A 21913-nucleotide genomic window follows, 5' to 3' on the forward strand; every position below is an offset into this window, starting at 1 on the left:
AGGTGTCAGATTTCCCCAGAAGGAAGAAGGCTGACATGCACACCATGTGATTAGAGCCAAGAGCACTGTCTGGCTGTATCTGACAGGGAAAGGAGACTTTGCTCTAAGATGGGCTAATCGTTCAGTGCCAGTGTCCTGTAACTCCTCCTTCTCACCCAGGCAACCTGGCTCTCTTGGGCAAGTGTATGAATCATTACTGGCTGCAGAAGAAGAATATGGCCCCTGGGTGTGAGCCTTTGGCTGTCCGGCGCATGATGGAGGTGCTCCAGCCTCTTGTATATGGGCAGAGCATGGCTGGCGCTGGAGGAGGTGGCTTTCTCTATGTCTTAACTAAAGAGCCCAGGAACCAAGAGGCCTTGCAGAGGATCTTGATGGAAACAGAGGTGAGTGGAGCCAACTCCTAAGTCCCTGTCAATCGGTGTCTCCCTGCAGAAATTTCAGCAGGTTTGGGGTCCAGGAGCAGGTTAATGCACACCCTCTCCCAAGGAAATTCGGAGGAGAAATTCAGTGATGGGTGGGTACCATGTAGTTGCAGGGAGGGGGAGCCTCACACTTGGGAGCTGAGTTTGGCCCTCCAGGCCTCTTTAACAGGCCCTTGAGATTCTGGCCAGGGTTAGGCCACACCCCTTGCCAAGGCTACACTTCTCACCAATACTGCTTAGCATAATCTTTGAGTGCTTTGGCTGAGCTCTTCTGTTGTGATGATTCCCTTTGCTTGGTCAGATGGAGACATGTGGCTGTGTGTAGAAACCTAATTTTTCAGAGCTAGAATGTAGCCTCCTGGCCAAAGAGAAGAGTGGTCTCTGCACTGGCCTGTGACCTTCTAGGGCATGTAGGCCTGATGTCAGGTCAGGAGTGGCAGTCGACCCCCTTGTAGTGTTGAAGTTCCACCAGGCTGCAGAACAAAATATTCTGATTTAAATATTTTGTAGTGAAGATTTCACTCACCCTGCATGCCTTCCTTTCAGGGCCTGGGGAATTTCAGCATCCACACTGTGGAGGTGGACACAGCTGGGTTCCAAATACAGCTTCTGGAGGAGGAACCATAGGCACTGCAGGGTTTCCTGCCCACATCCTACAGCTGTGCAAGATCTATGGACGAATGACTCAGTGGCTGAATTTGGTTTAGTATTTCTTTGGAAGATTCATGCACTCCTTCACTGCAGATGGGGTGAAAACAGCAGCTACCCCACCCAAGTGAAAAACAATATTTAGTTGTGAATTAGTAGGGCCTGCAGTCAGATCTGCAGCATTCTTCAGGAAATTACGTGAAGTAATCAATGAAAAACTTTTTATTTCCTTGCTGATGTAAATCTCCTTTATTTAAATCGACCCACCCTCCGCACAGCATATGATGAACACATTAAGGGATCTTAAATGAATTCAGACCATTGATTGGTGGAACTCAGCACTGTTGACTCTGACTGGAGGCAGCTATCCAGGGGCATAGTCAGGCATCTTAACTGTCTTTGTTTCTAAAGAGCCTTTTCACTGGAGACACCAAGGACAGAGTGCAGAATCTACTGGCATAGAAGACATGTCTACATCCCCCAAGGCACCATCTTGTTCCTATGACTTAGTTTATCTGTGGTCTTAGCCCCACTTGCTAACTAAAATTTACAATAATTGCTTGGCAATTTCAGTTGCTATTTAACTTGGAATTTATGTAGAAATGTTAGTGCATCATGATAAAGATGTAGAAACAGGCGAACTGTACCAACTTGCAGAAAAACAAGAGGGAAATCTCTGAAGGAGGAACTAAGTTTTTGAAGTTTACCCAACGTATACTGAGGTGGTTGTTCTTTCAGCTTCAGAGATCCCAGTGGGAAAGGAACTTGCATTTCCCTCCAGTCTTAAGAACATAGCAAGGCCTTCTTAGGAGAGGGCACCAGTGATCTCCACTAGCAGGAGTAGGTTGTTGCAAAGACAGCTAGAGGCGAAGTCGCTTGATGTCTTCACTGCGAAAATCCATCCGGAGAGCCAGCACTTGACGGACCTCAGCAGGGGTTAAGCGCCATGTCAGTGGGCCTGAGTTTGGCCCCCAGTAATCCAAAATCTCTGCTACCTGAACGGAAGAGGGAAAGCAAAGTGATTCACCAGGCAGAAGAAGAGAGTGACAGTCCATCCAAAAAGCAGGTGGGCAGCTTGGAACACAATAGCTGTGCCTGTCCTCAGCAGTGGGACTGATATGTTGCTGGGGTGGATGCTAAGTTCTCTGTGGAGGAAGAGAAGCATGTACCCAACATGGGCCCACAAGTGCTCTCCTCTCTAGCCAGTGTATAACGTGTGAGAATTCCAGCTGCAAGGCCCAACACCAGCACCTGAACAGAAGAGACTGAGGCATACTATTTTTAGTCTATGCTATATTTGCTCTAGTCATCAGTTTTCTGAGCTTCTAAAGGTGGGACTACACAAGTCAAGTGAGTCAGCCACCCAGCCCTCTGCTCCTGCCTGTGCATCTGCTCTGCCTGCCTTGCTCTTCTGCTGCTGATTGCCCTTTACCCAGTGGGAGAGGGGAGAGACATTCTGCACTTGTTCAAGGGAGCCTGCTTTGAATGCTGGGAGCCTGGCCAGGCTATAAAGCCAGGTGGAAGCAGCAGCAGTAGCCTCCACGGCTTTCATATGCCTTTGCTCTCCACAGCCCTGTGAGGATGGGATGCTGCTAGAGTGAGAAAGCAAGGCGTGTGACTTGCTCTCTACTGCACTCTTTTGCTGCCAGCTGGGAACATTAATAATTAATCTGTTCCAGACTCAGAGCACAGCAAATCCAAGGAGAGCTGGTGGGTTGTGGTGAGTGGAGCAAATGGGTCAGAACCCACCCTGGAACATACATATCTTGTCATTGCTTCCTGCTCCCTCCCCACTTCCAGTTCCCAAAGAGCAAAAGCCTGCTCACCCTTTCCAAGTTGAGGATGGTTGCCATCTGGGAGAGCCGGGCAAACTTGTCACGGATGGTCCACGTGGTCACTGTGGTGAGGTAGGCAATTAGGGAGCGCAGCTCTTTGTCAAACTGCAGCCCACCCAGCTGAAGAAGCCAAAGGAGAGCAAGAGGTTAGGGGTTGCCACAGGTGTGCCACAGAGTGATGGAGAACATTCGGTCTCAGGTAATAAAGCCAAACCAAAGTGAAAGTAAACGACACTGATAAAGCCCAGATGAGGCATGGCTTGGTGCAGCATAAATGGGCAGGGTCCCAGAAAGAAGGGGGCAGCTGCTTTGCTCTTCTTCTGATTCTGCTGCTGTGGGCTATTTTGAAGGTGAAGCCATAGAATATGCCTCAAACCATGGCTTAGTCCACAGCAGCAGGACCAGAAGAGAAGCAAAGCAGATGCAATCTTCTCTCCAGGAATCTGCAATAGTTTAGATTCACATGGCCATGTCTCTTGTCAGCATTTGCTTTGCTTACAAGATTCAGCTTCTCAAACTGAAGCTGCTGCTTGCAGCAAGTGCTTCTCACTGTGAGAAACCCAGCTCCACTGAGAGAAGAGCAACGGGACACGAATTCTGAGGAGTGGCAAGAAGGGAGCAGTCAGGCTGCTGTCTCTTTGGCCCTTCCTGCTTAAGGTCTCTCCTTACCCTACTGAAAGTAGACTTGAGAACAACCTTCTCCAGTTCAACAGCAATGAGGGTAGTCATCAGGCTGGTCAGGCTGTCGTAGATCACCGGTGACAATCCTGCCTGAAGACAGAAAACAAGGGCTGCATCTCACAGGGCAATGTTACTGGAAAACAAGTGAGAGGGAAGAGTTGAGGAGGGCACTAATGGCCCCCTCTATGTGGTACATCCACTTGCCTGTGATGTGTCGTCAGGGCCACAGGCAAGCTGGGTTACAAAAGAGTACATAACGCCTGCTCAGGGCCCCAAACACACCTTGAACTCTGCCATCTGCTGCTCCAGATTGAGGATGAATTGCTGAACCCAGGGGTCATTGGCCTCATAGTCATTGAACTCTTCCTACAATGGGAGAAGGATACAGATTGGGTCTCCCATCATTCCAGCACAAGCCCATGAATTTTTTAAAAGCTTTTTTATTCCAAATATACCAAAGAAAAAAAAGAGGAGGGAAACCCATATTAGTTTCCATTAACAAGAATAATCAATCAAAAAGGATAAGAATAACCTATCAAATTTAATTTAAACATATACATTAATGCAAGCTATCCATATGCCCAAATTGGTGTTCAATCAATATTGTAAGATATATATTCAAATGTGAAAAGGGCAGTAAGATCTTCAAACCCCCGAATCACTGGTGGGCATTTATCGTTCCAACCTCTTTGTAGCTAGAAGGGCTCACAGGATCCCCTTCAACTGGCCCTGGCATTTTTAACCAAAGCATCTTCATCAGCACCTGGCAGGTTTCCCTGCAGTGTCACATGCAATTCTTCACTTCCTTTTAAGAGGCTGTTGCTTCCGCAGGCCGGAAGGCTTGAGGAAACACCCCCCGAGGATGGATTTTTAAAATACTTATCCTGCCTCTCCAAGTGCTTGAGATGGTGCAAGATATAGTAAAAATAACACTGAAAGTTATTTTCTTTAAAACCCACAAGAGTACTTAAAACTACCAGCAGCATAAAAGAGAGCTGTGCCAGTCAGTTTTAGCCCAGCCATTCTCTAGCTTGCTGTTTTGGTTGTATTTCTCTGCTGGAAAGTAGGAGTTCGTTCCAACAGCCCCTTCTCTGTACCATCTGAGCAGTTCAAAGGAGCAGACAATAGGACTCACCTCTTCAATGTTATGGGAGACTGACAGGAAGAGGTTGATCCAAGGTTTCACCTGTGGCTTGATAGCTGAGTTAGTGAGCTCATTCAACCCTTCCTGTGGGGAAGCAGGTGGAGAAAAAATACCAACATATTTAAAAAAACAGGTACCAGAGACCTGTTCTTAGCCATTGCTGGCCTACATGTACCAACTTTGCTCAGGAGAGCAGCTCCTGATAAAGGTGCAAATGAAACACAGGACTCCTCTGCCTCCAAAAGACAGAGAGAGATTGCTTGCAATTGCAGCAACCAAGGAGTGTAACAACACTGGGTAGCAGGCTTATGGCAACACGTATATACACCTGAGTCTGAGTGGCTCCTGCAGTGGAGGAAGGGATTGCCTCCCAATCATGGAGTCACAGCATGGCCACCTGCAATGTGAAGTGGCAAAGTCCTGGGAAGCCCCAGAGGCAAGACACAGGTGCTTAATGATGGGAAGGGGTGTCACAGCAACCTGTCAGGTACTGGCCTGGTCTTATATTGCTCTAGGTAGGTGCTGCCCCAGGCAGTCCCACAAAAGGCTTCCCACTCTGCAACATCATAGCCCCTGTTCTGGATCCCACTTTAAGCATCAGCCAAATAAGATGTCTCTCCCTTTACAGTGAAGTTCTCATGCCTCAGAGGCTGAATGCCGCATGCAGGGCCCAAGCTTGTTGATTTCTGGAAATCAGAGGCAGCCTGCTGAGCAAACCATCACTAGGCAATTTTGTAAGACAGTCCTTGGGATTTGTCTGCTGAACGGAGAGGCCATGTTCAAACATTGGAAAGCTTACCTGCAACAGATCTCGAAACTGGTTGGACATGGCAGCCATGTCTGAAAGACAGCTGTCAATCTTGGGTTGTGCTTGTTCACCCCCAAACCCCTGGCTAAGCAGCTTGGCACAGTCACTCTGTGTGAAAGCACAAAAGAACCTGAGGCACAGGAAGAGCCTTGTTTGTTACCAGGAGCAAAGGCGTAACATGACTGGTGATTGTGAGAGAGAACATAGTTAAAGAGAAGTTAAAGAAATGGCCTTTGAAGCTAGACTGGCAAGCAGGAAACAGTGGGCTCATGCATTAGTGTAAATAAACACAGAAGAATCCTCTGCTCACTAACCCTCTGTAAGAAAATAAGTGGGAGGATAGTCCAGGCCACAACTGTTTCAGGGATTGCCCTTGGCCTTCATCACTTTCTGGTAGCAACCCTGATCCAGGAAGCAGAAATTGCCCATTTCTGCCCATTTTTCTGCTGGGAACAACCAAAACAATTGGGGGAGGGGGCTGGCCTTAGAAATAGGTGGGAAGACTCTCTGCCACAACCCACTTTTGGGGGGCTCAACACAGTATGTAAAGAGTAACATTTTAAAGGGCGAAGGAAAAAGAGGTAAGAGCTGAGGTGGGAGAGGACTTCACTGACAGCCTCTACCACTTCACGCCATGCAAACTAGCTAGGGCTAAGCAGGCAGTGGGCAGTTTAAACCCAGTAGCTTATTTTAACAGACATCTTATTGAGAAGTTTCATTAGTCTGTGATTTAAGTGTGTTTACCACCCTAAACTGCTGGGATGAGCCAGTTAAAAAGTTTAAGAAAATGAATCAATCTAGATAAAAGCTCCCAACTGCAGATTTGAGTCAGGCCAACAGGCAACCTCCCAAGAGCAGACTAACAACGCTAACAACAGATAAGAGAAAGATGCCCTCAAGACCTTTCTTGGTAATCAGTGGTGGAAGGTCTGCTGACAGTACCTCCAGGGTCTTCTTTAGTGTCATGATGTTTTCACTGCAGATCTCCACATTGTTTAATGTCACCTAAAGAATGGGAGGAGGCAGAGAGGAAAGGGGGATTAGAATCTTGTGAAATTTGCTACTCCTGGAAAGATCCTTGCTGTGGGCACAATTAGGATTGGGCACGAAGAAGGACATAGCCAGATGCTCTCTTGAGACTTGCCACTGCTTGCTTGGCTAGTGGGTTAAGACAACCCACCTGTTTGTTTGTTTGGTTGGCTGCCTCCCTCCCTCTGGACAGAGAATACAGAACACCGTGACCGACCTCACCACTCCCTCTCCATCCTATTCACCTGGATGTAAGTACAACTCTCTTCATTGCAAATACAAAACCTTATTATACTTGACATTCATTCTTGGAGCCCATCACACTGACTTCTACTTGGTGACATCCATCCTTTCTCACCCAGTTACACTGCTCTGACACCATAGCTTAATCTTCCAGATCCTGGCTAATGCTTAATTAATAATAATAATAATAATAATAATAATAATAATAATAGAATTTATATACTGCCCTATACACGGAGGTCTCAGGGCGGTTCACAGAAAAGATCACAATGCTGGCTCCTATTCCTTCCCTATGTCTCCCACCTGTATTGCAGGTGTTTAAAGCTGCACACCCACCAGAAAGGACTGCTTGGCCTCATCTGTACTTTCAATGCCTTTGGTGTCAAACTTGCCCTGCTGAAGGCTGCTGTGCATGATGCTCACTGCGCTGGTCACACCTCTCTGGAAGTCCTGGAATGTGGTGGCTGGGAAACCCATCTTGAGTTTGTTGCACAAGACCTCCCTGGAAAGGGCAAGAGAGGAGATGGAAGTTGCCAAGATGTCCTTTGAGATCTGACTGCTTCCAAGTCACTGTCATACCACGCCGGGCAAAGGAGACAAAGGCAGTGAACTGCTCCAAGGCTTTCCTTCCTCCCAATTCTTCCAGTCATTGCCTGCCACCCTCCTACTCCCAACCTTTATTTAGAACCAGCTTCTATTTCAGCTGCTCATCAGCACATGGAAGTGACATACACAGTTCCCAAGAGGGCTCAGATAATAAATATTCTGCTCTCTTGCCCAGGAATATTCTTGAGGCACTTGGCCATCCATCCCCACAGCATCTGTTCACTGCATGCCAATGAAGTGCCCCATAAGTCACAGCCCTTCTTGTACACAAAAATGGCCAGGAATCTGGAAGGCTGCAGTATGAAGAAGCCAAGGAATTCTGCATGTAACATTTGCCATTGTGGAACTAGACATGATGGGACCCTTGTGTCAAATTCAGAATTTCACTCTCTGCTCAAAGAAGAGGCTAGCCTGCTCCTCTCTGCTGCTCCTCTTGAAGCCTTTCACAGAAAAGAGGCTGGAAGTTGACTGCCCTTTCAAAGGGGGAGACAAAAGCTTAGGAAGCTTGGAGCAGATACTTACAAGGCAGGTAGGAACCTGCACCTTATGGCGCCATCTGGTGGAAACCAAGGAGGCCAAAAACCTATGTGCTGAAAATCTGTAACCGTAAGTGCTAAATTAGGTGAACTGCCTGGACCCCCGCAGTCTAGGAGGGCCAAAAAGCTTCACACCACACACCTGAAATCTGACTCCAGCTCCGTGATGGAGTGGTTGATCATAGCACAGAGACAGTCAATGCTGGAGCTGGAAAGAGCCCGCCCAATGCACTTCTTCACAATATAGAAGACATCATCCACCATACTGGAGGTCAGCTGACCCTTCTCACATGTGTCCATAGCAACAGCCTGGCAAAGAAATCAACACACATCAATGACTTCCACAGAACACCTATTTTGGTGCAGCCGCACTGGCTACCTGCATGTTTCCTGGCCTAATTCAAAGTGCCTGTTTTCACCTATATGATTCAAGACCTCGCTGGAGTCATTGATCTTCATCTGAGCCATACTCTGGATGCATTCTTTGAGGGAGATTCAGAGAGAAGGAACAAGGGAGAGCATGGCCTTTTCAGCTCTGGTTCCCAGTCTGTGGAAGCCTGTCCCCAGTGAGGTCTGTCTGGCATGGTCAACAACATACTTCAGGTGCCAGGTTAAAACTTGTCTCTTCTACCAGGGATATGACCTAGTATGACACCTATTTGATTGCATGCTCTTCCTGCTGAGGTTTTTGGTTTTTCTGCTGGACTTGATTATAGGTTAGCAGAATGGTTTTACTGAAATGTATTGCCTTATATGTTATGTTGTTCAACCTTTAGTAAGTCACTTAGAGTAAGACAAGTAAATAAAGAGGGCCAACAAGACTCTTCACGACCTGCAAAGCCAGCTGATCATGAACTGCTCTGGCAGGCAGGTGCGCCCTCCAGACATGGGCTGTAGTAAAGTTAGTACTTCCCTAGTAGCTGTTCTTTGGTCAAGTGGAAAGTGAGGCCTTGTGAGAAACCAGTAAGTATTATGGGAGCCGTCCTGTTGCTTTAATCCGTGGACTTGTTGGCCCCAAGGGCGTGAGAGGTTTACTATGGGAAAAGAATTCTCTGGCTCAATTGAAGGTCTGACACCTGGGTTCAAAGTTATGCACATACCCTCTGTGATGTTATCTTTAATTGCTTGGGAATGTGCATCTGCCTAAGCACCACCAATCTCCATGGGAAGGGAGGAAACACCTTGATCTAGGCTCTGGAGTCTTAATTGGTTCAGGTGCCACAAGTTAGAATTATTAACCCACAAGCTGGTCATTGGACAATTCAAATGTAATCAAGGGTTTTGATTGGTCCTGGGGTTTCTGATTCCACGTGCAAATTATGGATAAAAGATATTGAGAATGGTTTAAAAGCACTCTGCAATTCGCAAAATCTCCCGGCTGCTTATGTCCACCAAAGCAGCCGTCCTTTCGTATTTTGTTCTTGTGTGATGAAGAAGGACTTTGAACTGTTCTATCTTTGCTTTAGAGTATACAAGTAAGTATTAGCTAGCTATATTTTACAACGTTCTTATTTTTCTCTGTACTTGTAATTCACAAAAAGATGTGCCTGCTTATTAGCATGTTCTTTATGTTTTTTAAAATAAATTTTAAGAAAGAAAACTTCCTCTTGTATTGTGTGTTCCTATCCGGGGAATGGCTAATTCCAACGCCTAGACTTCTTGGTTGCGCTCTACCAAAGGATTTCTGCCTGCAAGCTTGTGGAAGCAACTTGTAGTTTGGGGTTAGCTGGTAACAAAGGAGCACAGCTGACTCCCTTGATCTGTGGCTTCTGGTAACCCTGGGTCAAGGGAGTGGTGGCGGCCCTACCAGTTCTATTTTGTCCTGTTTTGGGAAAAGTAAACGGGCTTGCCAGCCTTGCTCCAGAAGCCTGTTCTGGCTGGAGAAGCAAAGACAGGTGAGGGAGGGGCAAGTGGCTGGGCGCCCGATTACCACATGGGCCTTCCAGAATTCGCTGTGCCTGAAGAATAGAGGATATTTTTTAATCTATGAAGAGAATTTCAAAGGGGTCTCAAAACCATAAGAGTCCTTTCTGGTGCTCACACTATAGGCAATTCAGAAATCCCTAATGTTACACCCCACAGGAATTTTCAGAGCTCTGTCAATCAGAAGGGCCTCAATCCACTATGATGCACTCAGTACCCTAAGATTCAACTCAATATCCCCCCATCCTGAAAAGGAGGGCAGCTTCCCCTACCTTGTTGACAGTCTCCCTCATGAAATACTCCTCCATGGTAATATAATAGCCAATCAGCTCCTGCATGGCGCAGCTCAGTAAGCAGTTGTTCAGCAGCTTGTCCAGGCACTTCTGATGCTCTGTGGAGTACAAGCAGAGAAGCAGGCCATGGGCTGCAGTAACAGGACACCAGTCCAGCTCCTTCTGAGCAACTGCAATTTCCTGCACACAACATTCCCCACCCCTGGTAAGTCACCCACTTTGTATTGCAATCAACAGCCTATTTAGGAGGAAAACAAGAACAGTGGAATGATGCTCACACAAGACTTGGGCCAGGGGCAAAAATGCACTCAGAATGAATTAGGCAGCAGGTTTTTGGAAGGCTTCCTTAGATCCTGAGGCAGGAGTAGGAGCTATGGACTGCAAGCTCTGACTCTTTCCCAATATCAACACCAAGCAGCTTGTAAGCCATTTCCACACCCTCCTTGGTAACCACAGCCCAAGGGAACACAACCTTCTTGGCAGGACTGAAGTTGCAGAGGTGAGGGGGTGGGTTGAGCAATTCCTTAGTCCTGCTCTGTACTTTCCTAAAATGTTAATGCCTCTTGCCTGCCTGGGTGGAGGCTTGAGACAGATATGTCTGAGTGTGCCTGGAGAAATCTTGTGCTGTTTGTGCTGGAATTCAGCCAGATGTACAAAGGTGAGAGTCATTGTTACTCTGCCCACTTCCATCCCAACCCTACCCACATTGGCACATGAATCTTGGGAAATCCTGACTGATCCAGAGCCCACAAAGCATGGCCAAGGAATCCTAATAGTGCAATCCTAACCATACCTACTCAGAAGCAAGTCCAACTGAATTCAATGGGGCTTACTCCCAGTAAGCGGAGTTAGTAATGCAGCATAATTTGTTAACTTATTATTTCTGTTGTGAAATCTTGCCCATTACAACAAGCTCATCTGGTAAGCCAAACCAGCCACAAGTCAAAGAGCATCTCAGATTTGGTTTTGTGCAAGGAGCATTTAAGTTTTCACCTTGCTTCACATCCTCTGAAGCCATGGAATCTCCCACCTCAAAGTCAGAGATGATGCGCCTTCTAATGAATCTCAGATACAGCTCACTCCGTGCATTCATCAAGGTAACCTCTGTTAAAATGGGGTCAAGTTCCCTGTGAGAAGAAAAGTGACAGTCAATAGCAGAACCACTGAGAAAGCAGGCATTTCACAACAAGATGAGGTGATAGAACAAAGTCCTAAGACAGCTCTGAACAGCCAGCAAGCTCATGTTGGAATCCTGAAATTGACACATGTAAGACAATGCTTCCCGTCAACAAACAAATGTTTGCAGATGTAGAAATGTAGCGCCATGAGCCATTCTGGGACCATAAGGCTGGCTTTGCCATTTCCTGTCATGCCAATGATTTGTGGTTTTTGTTTACCAGTGCTGTGAAAACCTTCCAGTAGCACCTTAAAGACCAACTAAGTCAGTTCTTGGTATGAGCTTTCATGTGCATGCACACTTCTTCAGATACCATATCTGAAGAAGTGTGCATGCACACGAAAGCTCATACCAAGAACTGACTTAGTTGGTCTTTAAGGTGCTACTGGAAGGAATTTTTTTTGTTTTGACTATGGCAGACCAACACGGCTACCTATCTGTAACCGGAACTGTGAAAACCTGTTCCTCATAGCAGAGGAACAAGCTTAAGGGGAGGCCGTGCTGTTCCTGCAAGGAAATTGGTTAATAGCTGTGCATTTGGGTTTGGCAGGAACAAGAATCCCTAGACACCTCAGCGTAGTCATCAGCTGGGTGGCTAAAACTTGAGCTTAGCAATGACCAGAGACAAACTCATAAGGTAGGTAAAACTTGCCACAGCAGCTCTGGAGAGTGGGTTTTAAACTGGTGCATGTACACACACACACACACACACACACACACACACACACACGCACGCACGCACACACACACTTCCTTTCCAGAGAGAGATGCAAACCTCTGGCTGCTGCAAATTGCCTTCAATCCTATAAATTCACCCAGCTAATTGAACAACTCAAGCAGAGAAATGTAATACCAGCCAGGCCTTAACCTAGATTGGAACAGGGTCCAGTTAATGGCCAGTCTTCAACAGAGCCAGCAACTGCCACAACCCTTTTGAGTACCTTCCTGAGAAAGCATTAGCAACCAAGTGGTAGTTGTCATAATCATTTGCTCCAGGGTGTAAGTCACCTCATAAGTCCCTGGCCTGCTCATCCTCACCACTTTACATTCTTACCTATTCTAATCCATTCTTCCCCCTTTTCCATTCCAATTTGCAGCTTATATGATCACTCTCTGATGCAAATGGTTCCATCAAATACACAAATAATGTACAACACAATTCCATCTCGTGCAGTCTTCCATTGTGAGACAGGCCAGGGGAGAAAGCAGGTGATCCCCCCTAATCTATGAAAGAGCCTTTGCCTCCTAGTGGACAGATGTCTGGCCCATTGGGTGGTGACAAAGGAGAATACACTGGATGGCATCACAGAGGGAGAACACACTAGTTTCGTAAGACTGGGCCTGGTCCTTTCCAGGATACCCTTGGACATTTAAGTGCCAGGTCAAACCACAATTTCCCACAATGAAAAGAGTTGTGGCTGAAAAGCAGGAAGGAAAGAGGGGGAGATTTTGGCCAGTTTACCTTGGCTCAATCTTTTCCGCAACTGAACTCCTCATCATGCTGTTCTGAACATGCTGAAACTGCAAGCATAAGAAGTAGAGAGCTGTTAGAAATCTCTTTTCTGCTTGTTGACTCCTAAATTACCAGTCTCCTCCCGCTGGAGCAGTAATAAGGCAACAGGTAGAGGGAAGGAGAGCTAAGGATGACCTCTTCATTCCATACCCAAGGGGAATTTACATAGGAGTTAGAGAGAGATCAGAAACAGAAGGATGCTGACAGAAGCTTTTGAAAGAAGCATTAAAAAGAAAAGAAAAAACACACTAATAAGCACACAATCAGAAGTATTTGCTATGTTGGACAACAGGAGTCTACAGGAAAATCATCACCAAGCCTTAGAGCATGACTCAGCACAGAGAGAGAGAGAAATAGAGACAGCAAGCTCATTTATTTGCTGGGCCCTGAAGCTCATTGGGTGGCCTTGGACAAGCCAGCTAAACTGACACACAGGAGAGTTGGAAGGCAATGGGTAGCATCGTTACCCATTGGTGTACATGGCACATTGCAGAGTTAATAACTTAGGGACTACAGGAAAAGTCACTCACCTTCTGACATGCCTTGAGTGAGAGGGAAGGGGAGGGTGTGGGCTGTGGCTGCAGAGAGCTGCAGACATTTGGGGACACTTTTCTGTGTGGAACCTCAAGACCCTTTAGGCACCTCGGTCTGGGTACAATGGGTGACCACACTCTGCCCTGATTCTACCCGATTTTGCAGATGGGACAGAAACAGTGACAGCCACCACTGGGATGTTGTAAAAATTGAACCAACAGGGATTGAAGGTATACAGCAGGCAGGACGGGGTGTGTGGGTGAGAGTCACTGGGGCCACTAGTAATTAGAGCATTTGAGCACCCTAACCAGCCAAGAGACTAGCCTTCTGCACTGCCACCACCAGTAAGAAAACACAGGTGATCCCAGCAGCAGCCCACAATGTGAGGTCTGCATGTGCTGTTCCCATTGTTACTAGCCACATAAAGGGCTCTCTTGCACCAGCAAACACAAGAGAAGCCTCATGGAACTGGCTCAAAGTGGGTTCCTCCATGTCTTCCTCAGGCCACACTGGCAAGTCTCTCACCTGTCTGTGATAGGATCTCTGCTGGATAAACTTGTCCACAACCTTTTCTACCTGTCGATCACATTCTGTCTGTAGGTGCTTAATCAGTGTATAAAGCCTGCCTGGTCCATAGTAGGTCTCCACAATGGGCTGGTGGGTCTCCACAATACGGGCAATCCCTAGAAGAAGAAAAAACAGGTGATATGAGACTGTTTTACAGTACTCCAAAAAAAAAGCTACCGCCCCATCCTGTGAGGACAAAAGGATCATTCTAAACAGAAGTCCAAGACTATCCTCCAACACTTCACGGCATCTCCTAGTAGGTCTGGGAACATGCCCCAACTGAAATCATGAAAAGTCTCTAGGAGTATAGGCAGTACTGAATTAGATGGACCAATGGTTTGACTTAGCATAAGGCAGATATTCTAAGGTATTCTCAATGGTGGCAGGGGGTTACCTTCAAAAAGTAGGGTCAACGTGTCTGCAAAGATAGCTGCAGCTCTACGGTCACTCATGTCTGTCTTCATCACCAACTGCAGGTTCTCCTCTGCTTTATTTGCAACCTGAAAAAAATGGAGACTTTTAGCCTATGTTATCCCACAGCCTCAGTCAAAACTCTTGCAAGGACAATCCTCCTGGAGGAGCCTTTTTTTAAATTAAGATTTTGTTAATCAATCAAATCTTTACAGCAGTCCAAGCTGGTGGACATCACTTTAACCTGTTGCAGATAGTTCCATAGTTGAATTATGTGTTACGTGATGGATATGAGGCTGCTTGTAACTGCGCACACATCTACTGTGTTCCCTCCTTATCATCTTTCTTTCTAAACTAAAAAGTCCCAGCTTCTATAAGACTGACCCACTAGAACAGGAGCAATGGCTCACCCCCAAGAAGCTTGGAATGCATCTCAGCTGTAAATGAGCAGCAGCTCTCAAGCTACTCTTACCTGTTTGCACAGGTACTCGGAGAATTTACTGAGTCCTTCTTCATGCAAACCCAGCAGAGGAAATATCTTGAAAAAGCGCTCCACTTGAGGCAGGTCTTCCTGTTTTGTGGCAATGTCAAATTTCTCAGTCACAATCACCTTCAGGCGCTGCTCTGCCTCCTGCAGAAGCTTCAAGTTGGCCTCAATTATGCTGCCTGCCCAGAAAGGAGAGTCTCAGTATCATTTCTATGCAATGGCTCCGTACTTAAGGAAGAACCTCCCCTCAGAGGTGGGTCACACATCAATATTATCACTTAAAAAAAATGCTCCTTTTTGTTCAGACCTTGGAAGGGCACTGTGATTTGCTTCTGCTGGTTATCTTTTTATTTCATCCCTGATGACATTTAATCTTACTTTTAATTAGGATTTATGATGGTTCTATATTTATATACTGTTTATTGTGTTTTTAAAACATGTGTCATGCCCTGCCCTGAGACCCTTGTGTGAACCGCTAGGGTGTTATAAATATGTGAAATAAGATAAGTGGAATGAAAGTGGGAGAAGTTTAGGCAGCATTTGTTCGTAGTGACGAAGTTGGCTTTTGTTCATTTTTACTAGTAACAACAGAAATCATCACAGAAACACAGAATTGAAGGATGACTCTGGGTGTATTCTGTAAAACCAAATGACACTTAATGTACTTCACAACAATCAGGTGCCTTTTTGGCTATTGTTGATATATTAGAATCCACTCCAAATATTGTTTTTACAGTGTAGGGTGGGATATTAGATACAATTAAATAAACCAATAAACATAATGAATACCTTCCCGGCCCTGCCTGCTGAGCTCAATGACAGATTTGTCCAACGAAAGGTAGCGATGAATATGCGCAGCAGCCTGTTCATAATCTTCATTCCTCAGGGCTGTCTGGACTCCATCCATGCAGAACTTCAAGTCCAGAATGTCATCTGCTCTCTGGATGGCTTGATAGAGGCGATTCTGCCAAGAAGGGCCCCAATTAATTCCCCTCCAAAATTGGCAAGGCCAGGAGCAGAAGAGGCTAATGGAGACCACAACAGCTGAGGAAGCTACATATTATGATTTCCCAGCTGTGGGTGCTCCGTGCCAATCCCACTAGCCAGATTGCTGCTCTGTGAGCATGCATTCAAGATATGACAAGCAGGGCCTCCAAGATCCAGCACAGCAGGGAAGAGTTCTCCAGGATGCAACTAGCCTGGCCACGATCACACACATTCGTCTCATCAAGGCTGGGCCAAAGCAGCACATGCCGCATCAGGATGCCTTTGAAAAACATTTGGAAATGTAAGCTGAAGTTTTGACTGGGGCAAGCTTTTTTGCAGCTTGCTATTGCTATATCAGGTGTCATGGCTTCCAATGACATCTTTTAAAGTCCTAAACAGCTTGGAGGCAGACCATCTCTTCCCACAAAGATCCTGCCCATCTACACAAGGGAGGCTCTGCTCTCAGCACCAAAAGGGTGCCTGGTGGGAATGCAGGGGATAACCATTGTCATGGCACTGTGTGTGTGGCATTCCATGCCCTGGGAGATGAGATGGGCTCCCTTCCTAACAGTTTTCAGATGCCAAGCAATTACATTTTTGTTCCAACATGCCTACAATGCACCCTTTTCTTGCCTATCCCTGTAGTAACTCATATATTTGAATACCTTAGACCTTTCTGTGATCATAGCCCACTTTAACTCCAGGTTAAAAGTTCCCAACATGTCTCTTGATTATGCATGTGAAGGGATATGCCCATGTAAATGGAGAATATGTGGGAACAGTCATATTTGAAACAAGTGCATTAGAAACATTTCTGCAACTCTTGACAACTCAAATAAAGACCACATCTCAAAAACAGATGAGTAAAAGGGGACAGCCTTGTATTCATATTATTTATTGAATTTCTATACTGCTCTACTTATGAAGATCATGCGGTGGTTCACAATATAAAAACACAAAAATACATACCATGATAACTCACCAAAACAATATCCTCTCAATATTATTATTACTGTACAGGGGGGAGGGAAAGAGAAATTCCTCCTTAAATGTCGACAATCACACACAGCCATGTCATGACAACCCAATCAGACTCAAAGCTCAGTATGGCTTTATCTAGTTACCTTGGCAAGGTCAAGCTGTCGGACTTTGCTGCTGACATTCTCAGCCAGATTGCAGGTGAAGGTGATCATTCCAGCTAGCTGCTTTGCATCGCCTTCAATGAGCTGCAGGTTAGGACTGAAAACAAAGAAACAAGGGAAAGTAGGATGTCTGTTTTGGAAAAAGCAGCAACGATGCAGCACTGCACATACAGTATGACGATTGCTACTCACCCCATGCGATGAAGAGTAGCCATCTTGCTCTCCATGGAGCTCTGCTGTTCCAGAAGCATCCCCAACTCTTCTTCCACAGCTTTCTGAAAAACAGAAATATAACGCTGCAGGCATAATCAATGCCCAATTTGCAGCTTGTCCCTTTCAAGATCAATGGTAACGGCATGACTTAAGAACTCAATGTGACATCACATCAGGGATCAAACAAAAGGTTGCTAATAGGGGTTGGGCACATCATATGCTCTATTCTGCATCAGTTTATTCTTTCCATGAAAGAGGGTATGCTTTCTCTCAAACAACAATGGAGTCTGTTACTAGATAAATGGAATATTCATCACTATCATATCCTACTCTTGAACTTCCAGAGGCAGATACTGCCCTGGAATGATCCATCAAGGCTCTTTTGTCTCCTTGGGTTCAGTACCTTTGCACACATGACCAATATTTGTTGCACATCACTAGCTCTGATTCTACCCAATCTTATGGCACAATCCACATTATGCTGGATTTGGGGTCCCCAACATAACGCCCATGGCCACTCCCTGTGGTGCACTCTGAGGACAACTGCACCTGTCCATGCATGCTTAACACCGTGTGGCTCTGCCAAGCAAACTGCAGGCATTCATGTGTCGTACCCTCTTCCCTTTCTTGGCCCAGAGAAATTCCTCTTAGGAAAGGAAGGTGGGGCAGCTGGAAAGAAAAAGGCAGGATCCTGTTACTACTACAGTACCTTTAACTTTTAAAGAAGTGATATGGGTGTGTTCCTGGCTGTTTTTATATATATGTTACTTTTACTGGCTTTTATGTTGAGTGGGTAAGAATGTTTTGCCCGTATTTGAGTGGGTGGTAGTGGCAGTAGGCTTAGTGGGACTGTTTTGCCTTCTTTGTGGGGTTGTTTGGATTGCCTGTGTTTGAGGTTGCATACCTTTTGGTTGGTTGTTTTGGTAGGTTTGCTGATACCTCTTTTGCTTGGTTGGGGGGAGGTTGCCTCCCCTCTGACTTGCTTATGATAGTTTTTCCCTATTGTTTACTTGGGACAAGGTATTCTGTGCATCACTAGTTTTTGGGTCTTTGCAGTGCCCACAACACTTTATTAGATTCCCAAATGTGTCTCAGGCCATGAAAGGTTTGGGACTAGAGTACTGACGGTTGTTACAACATCTATCCAGAAACCGAAATAGACACTTGCTCAGATGCACCCAGGAATTTTATCTGTGGAATATTTGTGGCCCTATGACATTTTAGGTTTTCATCATTTTACCTTGTTTTATGAGGGAGAGTCATGAGCATCTATTTAACCCACCCTTTGCCAACCATGCAGCCCCGACATCATTTGACCACATCTGGTGGGCAATAGGTTGGCGAAAGCTGGTCTCCCATCTTGAAGGAAGGAGAACCTAAGAGGGGTTTGATGGCTCAGGCCAAAGGCAGCGCACAGAGTCCAGCATCCTTTCCTCACCATGGCCAACCAGATGCCCCAAAGGGAAACCCACAAACAGGATATGGGTGGGACAGCAACTCTCCCCCTTGCAATTCCAGAAACTACTACTATTCAGAAGCATCCCTGCCTCTGACCATGGAAGCAGCACATAGCCATCCTGGATAATAGCCACTGAAAACCTCCATGAATTTGCCCAATACTCTTTTAATGCCCTCTAATTTAGTGCCCACCCCTGCCTCCTGCGGAAGGGAGTTCCACAGCTTAGCTCTGTGCCGCGGGAAGATGGGGCTTTCTTTTGGGGGAAAGGGGGCCTTGCCCGCCGCTTGCTTCCCCGTTCCTAACTCAAGGCGGCGGCGCGCGAGGGGGGGGGGCACCCTCGACAGGAGCGAGGCCCGAAGGGATACCGAGGCAGCCTAGATCCGGAGTGACGGGGGCTGGGAGGGGGAGAATATAATCCAAGCCGCACCTCCTCCCCGCACAGGCGGCTGTAGGCGGCCTCCAGCTCCGGCAGGTCAGTGAGCGCCCGGATTTGCTCCATGGATAGCGAGGAGGATGAGGAAACAGAGGGTCCGGAGCCGCCGCCATCGCTCCCTCCCCTCAGGCCTGAACCGGCCGCCGACGCCGCCATTTTGGGCCCACGTCGTTCTAGAGATAAGAAAATTGAAGAGTCGCGCTCGATTAGCCAGGAAATGGCGCTTCCGGGCTCCTGAGGACACTTTTTTTTTTAAAAAAAATGGTACCCCCTCCCCCGCCCGGGCTCTAAGCGTAAACGGATCACAGAAAACGCGGGATGGCGGCTTTTGCTACTGATCTGTAATTAGATTTCTGCGCCCTCTTTCGCCCAGTAAGCTCACGGATCTCCTCCCACATTTTATTCTCACAACCACCCTGCGAGGTAGGCCTACAAGCCGAGAGGCAGCGATTAGCCTAAGGGCAGCCTCTGGCTTCCAAGGCTGATCTGGGGCGTTGAAGCAGTCTCTGCCGCAGTCTCCCCTGGCTCTTGATGGCTGCAACGCCTGTTTGACTTCATTTCACTTTGTCTCTCATCGCCTTTCCTCCAAGGGGCTCAAAGCGCTGTACGCAGCCTCCATGCTCCACGGGGGCTGCTTTATCCTCACAAAACCCCTGCGAGAGAGACATGCCCGAGACCTCCCAAGTCCTGGTCTAACACGGTCACCAGGACCCCGCACCGGCTCAGTGCATTTTAGCCCAAGCGTTTCAACATAAAAACAATTTTATTATTTATACGCCGCCCATCTGGCTGGGTTTCCCCAGCCACTCTGGACGGCTTACAACATATATATAAACATCGTCAAACACCGAGCATTAAAAGCTCCCCGATACAGGGCTGCCTTCAGATGTCTTCTAAAAGAATACAAGCGGAGAATAAAACCCGCGAGGCAACGGAGCACAGGCAGACAAAGGCTGGCAGGAGAATGGACAGAAAAAACAGTGAAGCTCTTAGAACGTGGGGAAAGCACAGCGTCCAAAAGTGAATCCGGCTTCCGTGTATACGTCTAGCCAAAATAGACTATAGCAGACAAATCGTCACATCCGGGAACATTAATATAGGTGCCTAAGCTATTGCCTGTGTCTCGGGGTGGGGGTGGGAAAACAACCACCAACAGCGGCGTTTCTATTGCAGAATAAAATGGTGATATTATTTCCTGAGCAAAACAACAACTCTAGGCTAAAACGGGTGAAGTAGAACAGTCCAAGCCGCGCGGGGGTTGCTTCTGGCACGCCGTGGTCAGCCCAATAGCTCTGTTCCGCGCTACTTACGTGGAAGGACCCAAGGAGCGCGGGAGGCCGCTGAGGCAATGGCTGTGCTTGACTGCGGGCTGTGGAGGAAGTGAAGCAGCGGCAGGATCCGCCGCCATCCGCGCTGCTTCTGCGGTAAATGCCGCCAGATCCCTTTCAGAATTAGGCTGCAACTTCTCTAATCCCCGGCGGGAGGAGGCCATGGCGTATTTGTAGGCTGCCACGCGCGCGGTGTTACCGAGGCCCTTGAGTGGACCGTTGCTGGGCGACGCCGGTGCGGGCGGGAAAGAGTTCTGGACAAGCAGGCAGTGAGGGTGCCGCGCTTTGTACACTTCTCTGGACAATTTTGGCCGCATTTTCACTTTGCCCACTGAGGGGAGGGGGCGCCTAGCAGCAGCGGTAGGATGCGCGCTGCTTTTTCGCAAACCACGAGGGAGTTTTTCGTGCAGGGTTTAAGCCCGACCCTCCATTGTTTTAACCCACAGGTTTATTGTGGAGGGGGAAGCCCTGTTGAGCGGGGTGGCAGTTACGTTTGAGTCAACGTGGAGAGGACGGTGCTGTTCTTTATTTGTAAGAGACTTATTTCTCTCCGCCCATCCCTACTGCACGTGTACTCGAAAGTGAATGTGGTCAGGATTCATGCAGTCGTGCAGTCCTGTGCATGTCTACTCAGAAATAAGGCCTGCTAATATTGTTCTTCCTGATCATGCCATACATCTTTTAAGTTGTCTAATACTTTTTAAAATAACTTTGGTGAGCTGGACTTTAGTCCATAAAATCTTATATCATAAAAATGTTTTAGTCTTTAACATGCCACAAGATATTTAGTTGTTTTAGCTGCAGCAGATTTAATGGCTGCTACTCTGGGAATGTCTGCTCCATTGTAATATGTGAATTTATTAAGTAACAAATTGTAAAAAGTGTTTGTATCCCCTCCAGTGAAACTGCAAGTTGATGTTGATTCATCATTAAAATTAGGAAACAAATATTTTCAGGGTGCCCGTTACTTTCAGTTTTAACACTTGGTTCCTTCATAAGAACATTTTGCTTTCTGGAAAGTTAGGAAGGAAAAACCACCTCGTTGAGGTTTTTCAGTCTGTGAAGTGTTCATATGAACCATCTTTCAAATGGGCTTAACGTTCAAGTTTTCTCCCCCAGCTGGCATTTATGCTAATGTGTGATCAGAATTGAACAAGTTTAAAAAAGCACACATAGTGTATTAACTGCTTGGTGTTCCTTTTCTCAGCAGGTGAACTGAGGTGAAGTGATATCAATCGGCACCATGTTCCTTTATAACCTAACTCTGCAGCGAGCCACCGGGATCAGTTATGCCATCCATGGCAACTTTTCAGGTACTCAGTTCTGACTGAAAGCTTAGATGAAAGGTGAAAGCAAAGTCTGATTAAATTAGACATAGCATGTATTTCTGCTGAAGTTGTATACCTGCAATTTTGTTTAGAATGGCAGAGATACTATTTCAGGATTCTTGTAGAATATGGGATCTCAACTTTGTCGTATTTTTCTGGGCCAAAT

The 21913-nt window shown here is 46.7% G+C and overlaps 3 protein-coding genes across 7 annotated transcripts in view; 2 read left to right on the forward strand and 1 right to left on the reverse strand.

The window, feature by feature from the left end:
• The window catches only part of FCSK (fucose kinase), a 23493-nt gene extending 20341 nt beyond the window's left edge, over positions 1-3152 (forward strand). The window contains exons 23-24 of the mRNA XM_083754673.1: positions 160-383; positions 969-3152. Coding sequence (XP_083610799.1) covers positions 160-383; positions 969-1049 — 305 coding nt within the window. The 3' untranslated portion in view covers positions 1050-3152. The remainder of the gene's footprint in view (positions 1-159; positions 384-968) is intronic.
• COG4 (component of oligomeric golgi complex 4) lies at positions 1290-20161 on the reverse strand. Of its 2 annotated transcripts, none has more exons than XR_014567930.1 (19): positions 19086-20139; positions 17179-17261; positions 16969-17083; positions 15647-15821; positions 14843-15036; positions 14354-14459; positions 13918-14075; positions 12808-12866; positions 11162-11295; positions 10148-10266; positions 8095-8261; positions 7147-7312; positions 6481-6543; positions 5530-5646; positions 4722-4814; positions 3869-3952; positions 3575-3719; positions 2897-3025; positions 1290-2065 (listed from the first exon to the last, which is right to left on the reverse strand). XR_014567930.1 is itself a non-coding variant. In XM_083754675.1 (19 exons), exons 1-19 carry the CDS (start codon positions 19245-19247, stop codon positions 1931-1933), a joined length of 2361 nt encoding a protein of 786 aa, XP_083610801.1. In that variant the 5' UTR covers positions 19248-20161; the 3' UTR covers positions 1290-1930. The 2 variants fall into 2 exon arrangements, 1 of the variants encoding a protein (XP_083610801.1); XM_083754675.1 differs by having other exon boundaries at positions 3575-3676; positions 19086-20161.
• Positions 20162-20374: 213 nt separating this feature from the next.
• The window catches only part of SF3B3 (splicing factor 3b subunit 3), a 32197-nt gene continuing 30658 nt past the window's right edge, over positions 20375-21913 (forward strand). Inside the window, exons 1-2 of one of the 4 annotated variants that reach the window (XM_083749890.1) lie at positions 20375-20515; positions 21627-21732. In XM_083749890.1, coding sequence (XP_083606016.1) covers positions 21663-21732 — 70 coding nt within the window. In that variant the 5' untranslated portion in view covers positions 20375-20515; positions 21627-21662. Of the gene's footprint in view, positions 20689-21626; positions 21733-21913 lie in introns of all 4 variants that reach the window. The other 3 variants (XM_083749891.1, XM_083749893.1, XM_083749892.1) reach the window with 3 other exon arrangements.

The sequence above is a fragment of the Podarcis gaigeae genome (assembly GCF_964106915.1).
Source record: "Podarcis gaigeae genome assembly, chromosome: 8".
Lineage (NCBI taxonomy): Eukaryota > Metazoa > Chordata > Lepidosauria > Squamata > Lacertidae > Podarcis > Podarcis gaigeae.

Excerpts from the sequence above, each read along its gene's own strand:
- COG4 (XM_083754675.1), bottom strand. The coding sequence starts at position 19,247 with ATGGCGGCGTCGGCGGCCGGTTCAGGCCTGAGGGGAGGGAGCGATGGC. Across the intron at positions 14,076-14,353 it reads GTTGACCCTACTTTTTGAAG|GGATTGCCCGTATTGTGGAG; the intron begins GTAACCCCCTGC and ends TTCTTCTTCTAG. Across the intron at positions 3,677-3,868 it reads AGCAGATGGCAGAGTTCAAG|GCAGGATTGTCACCGGTGAT; the intron begins GTGTGTTTGGGG and ends TTCTGTCTTCAG.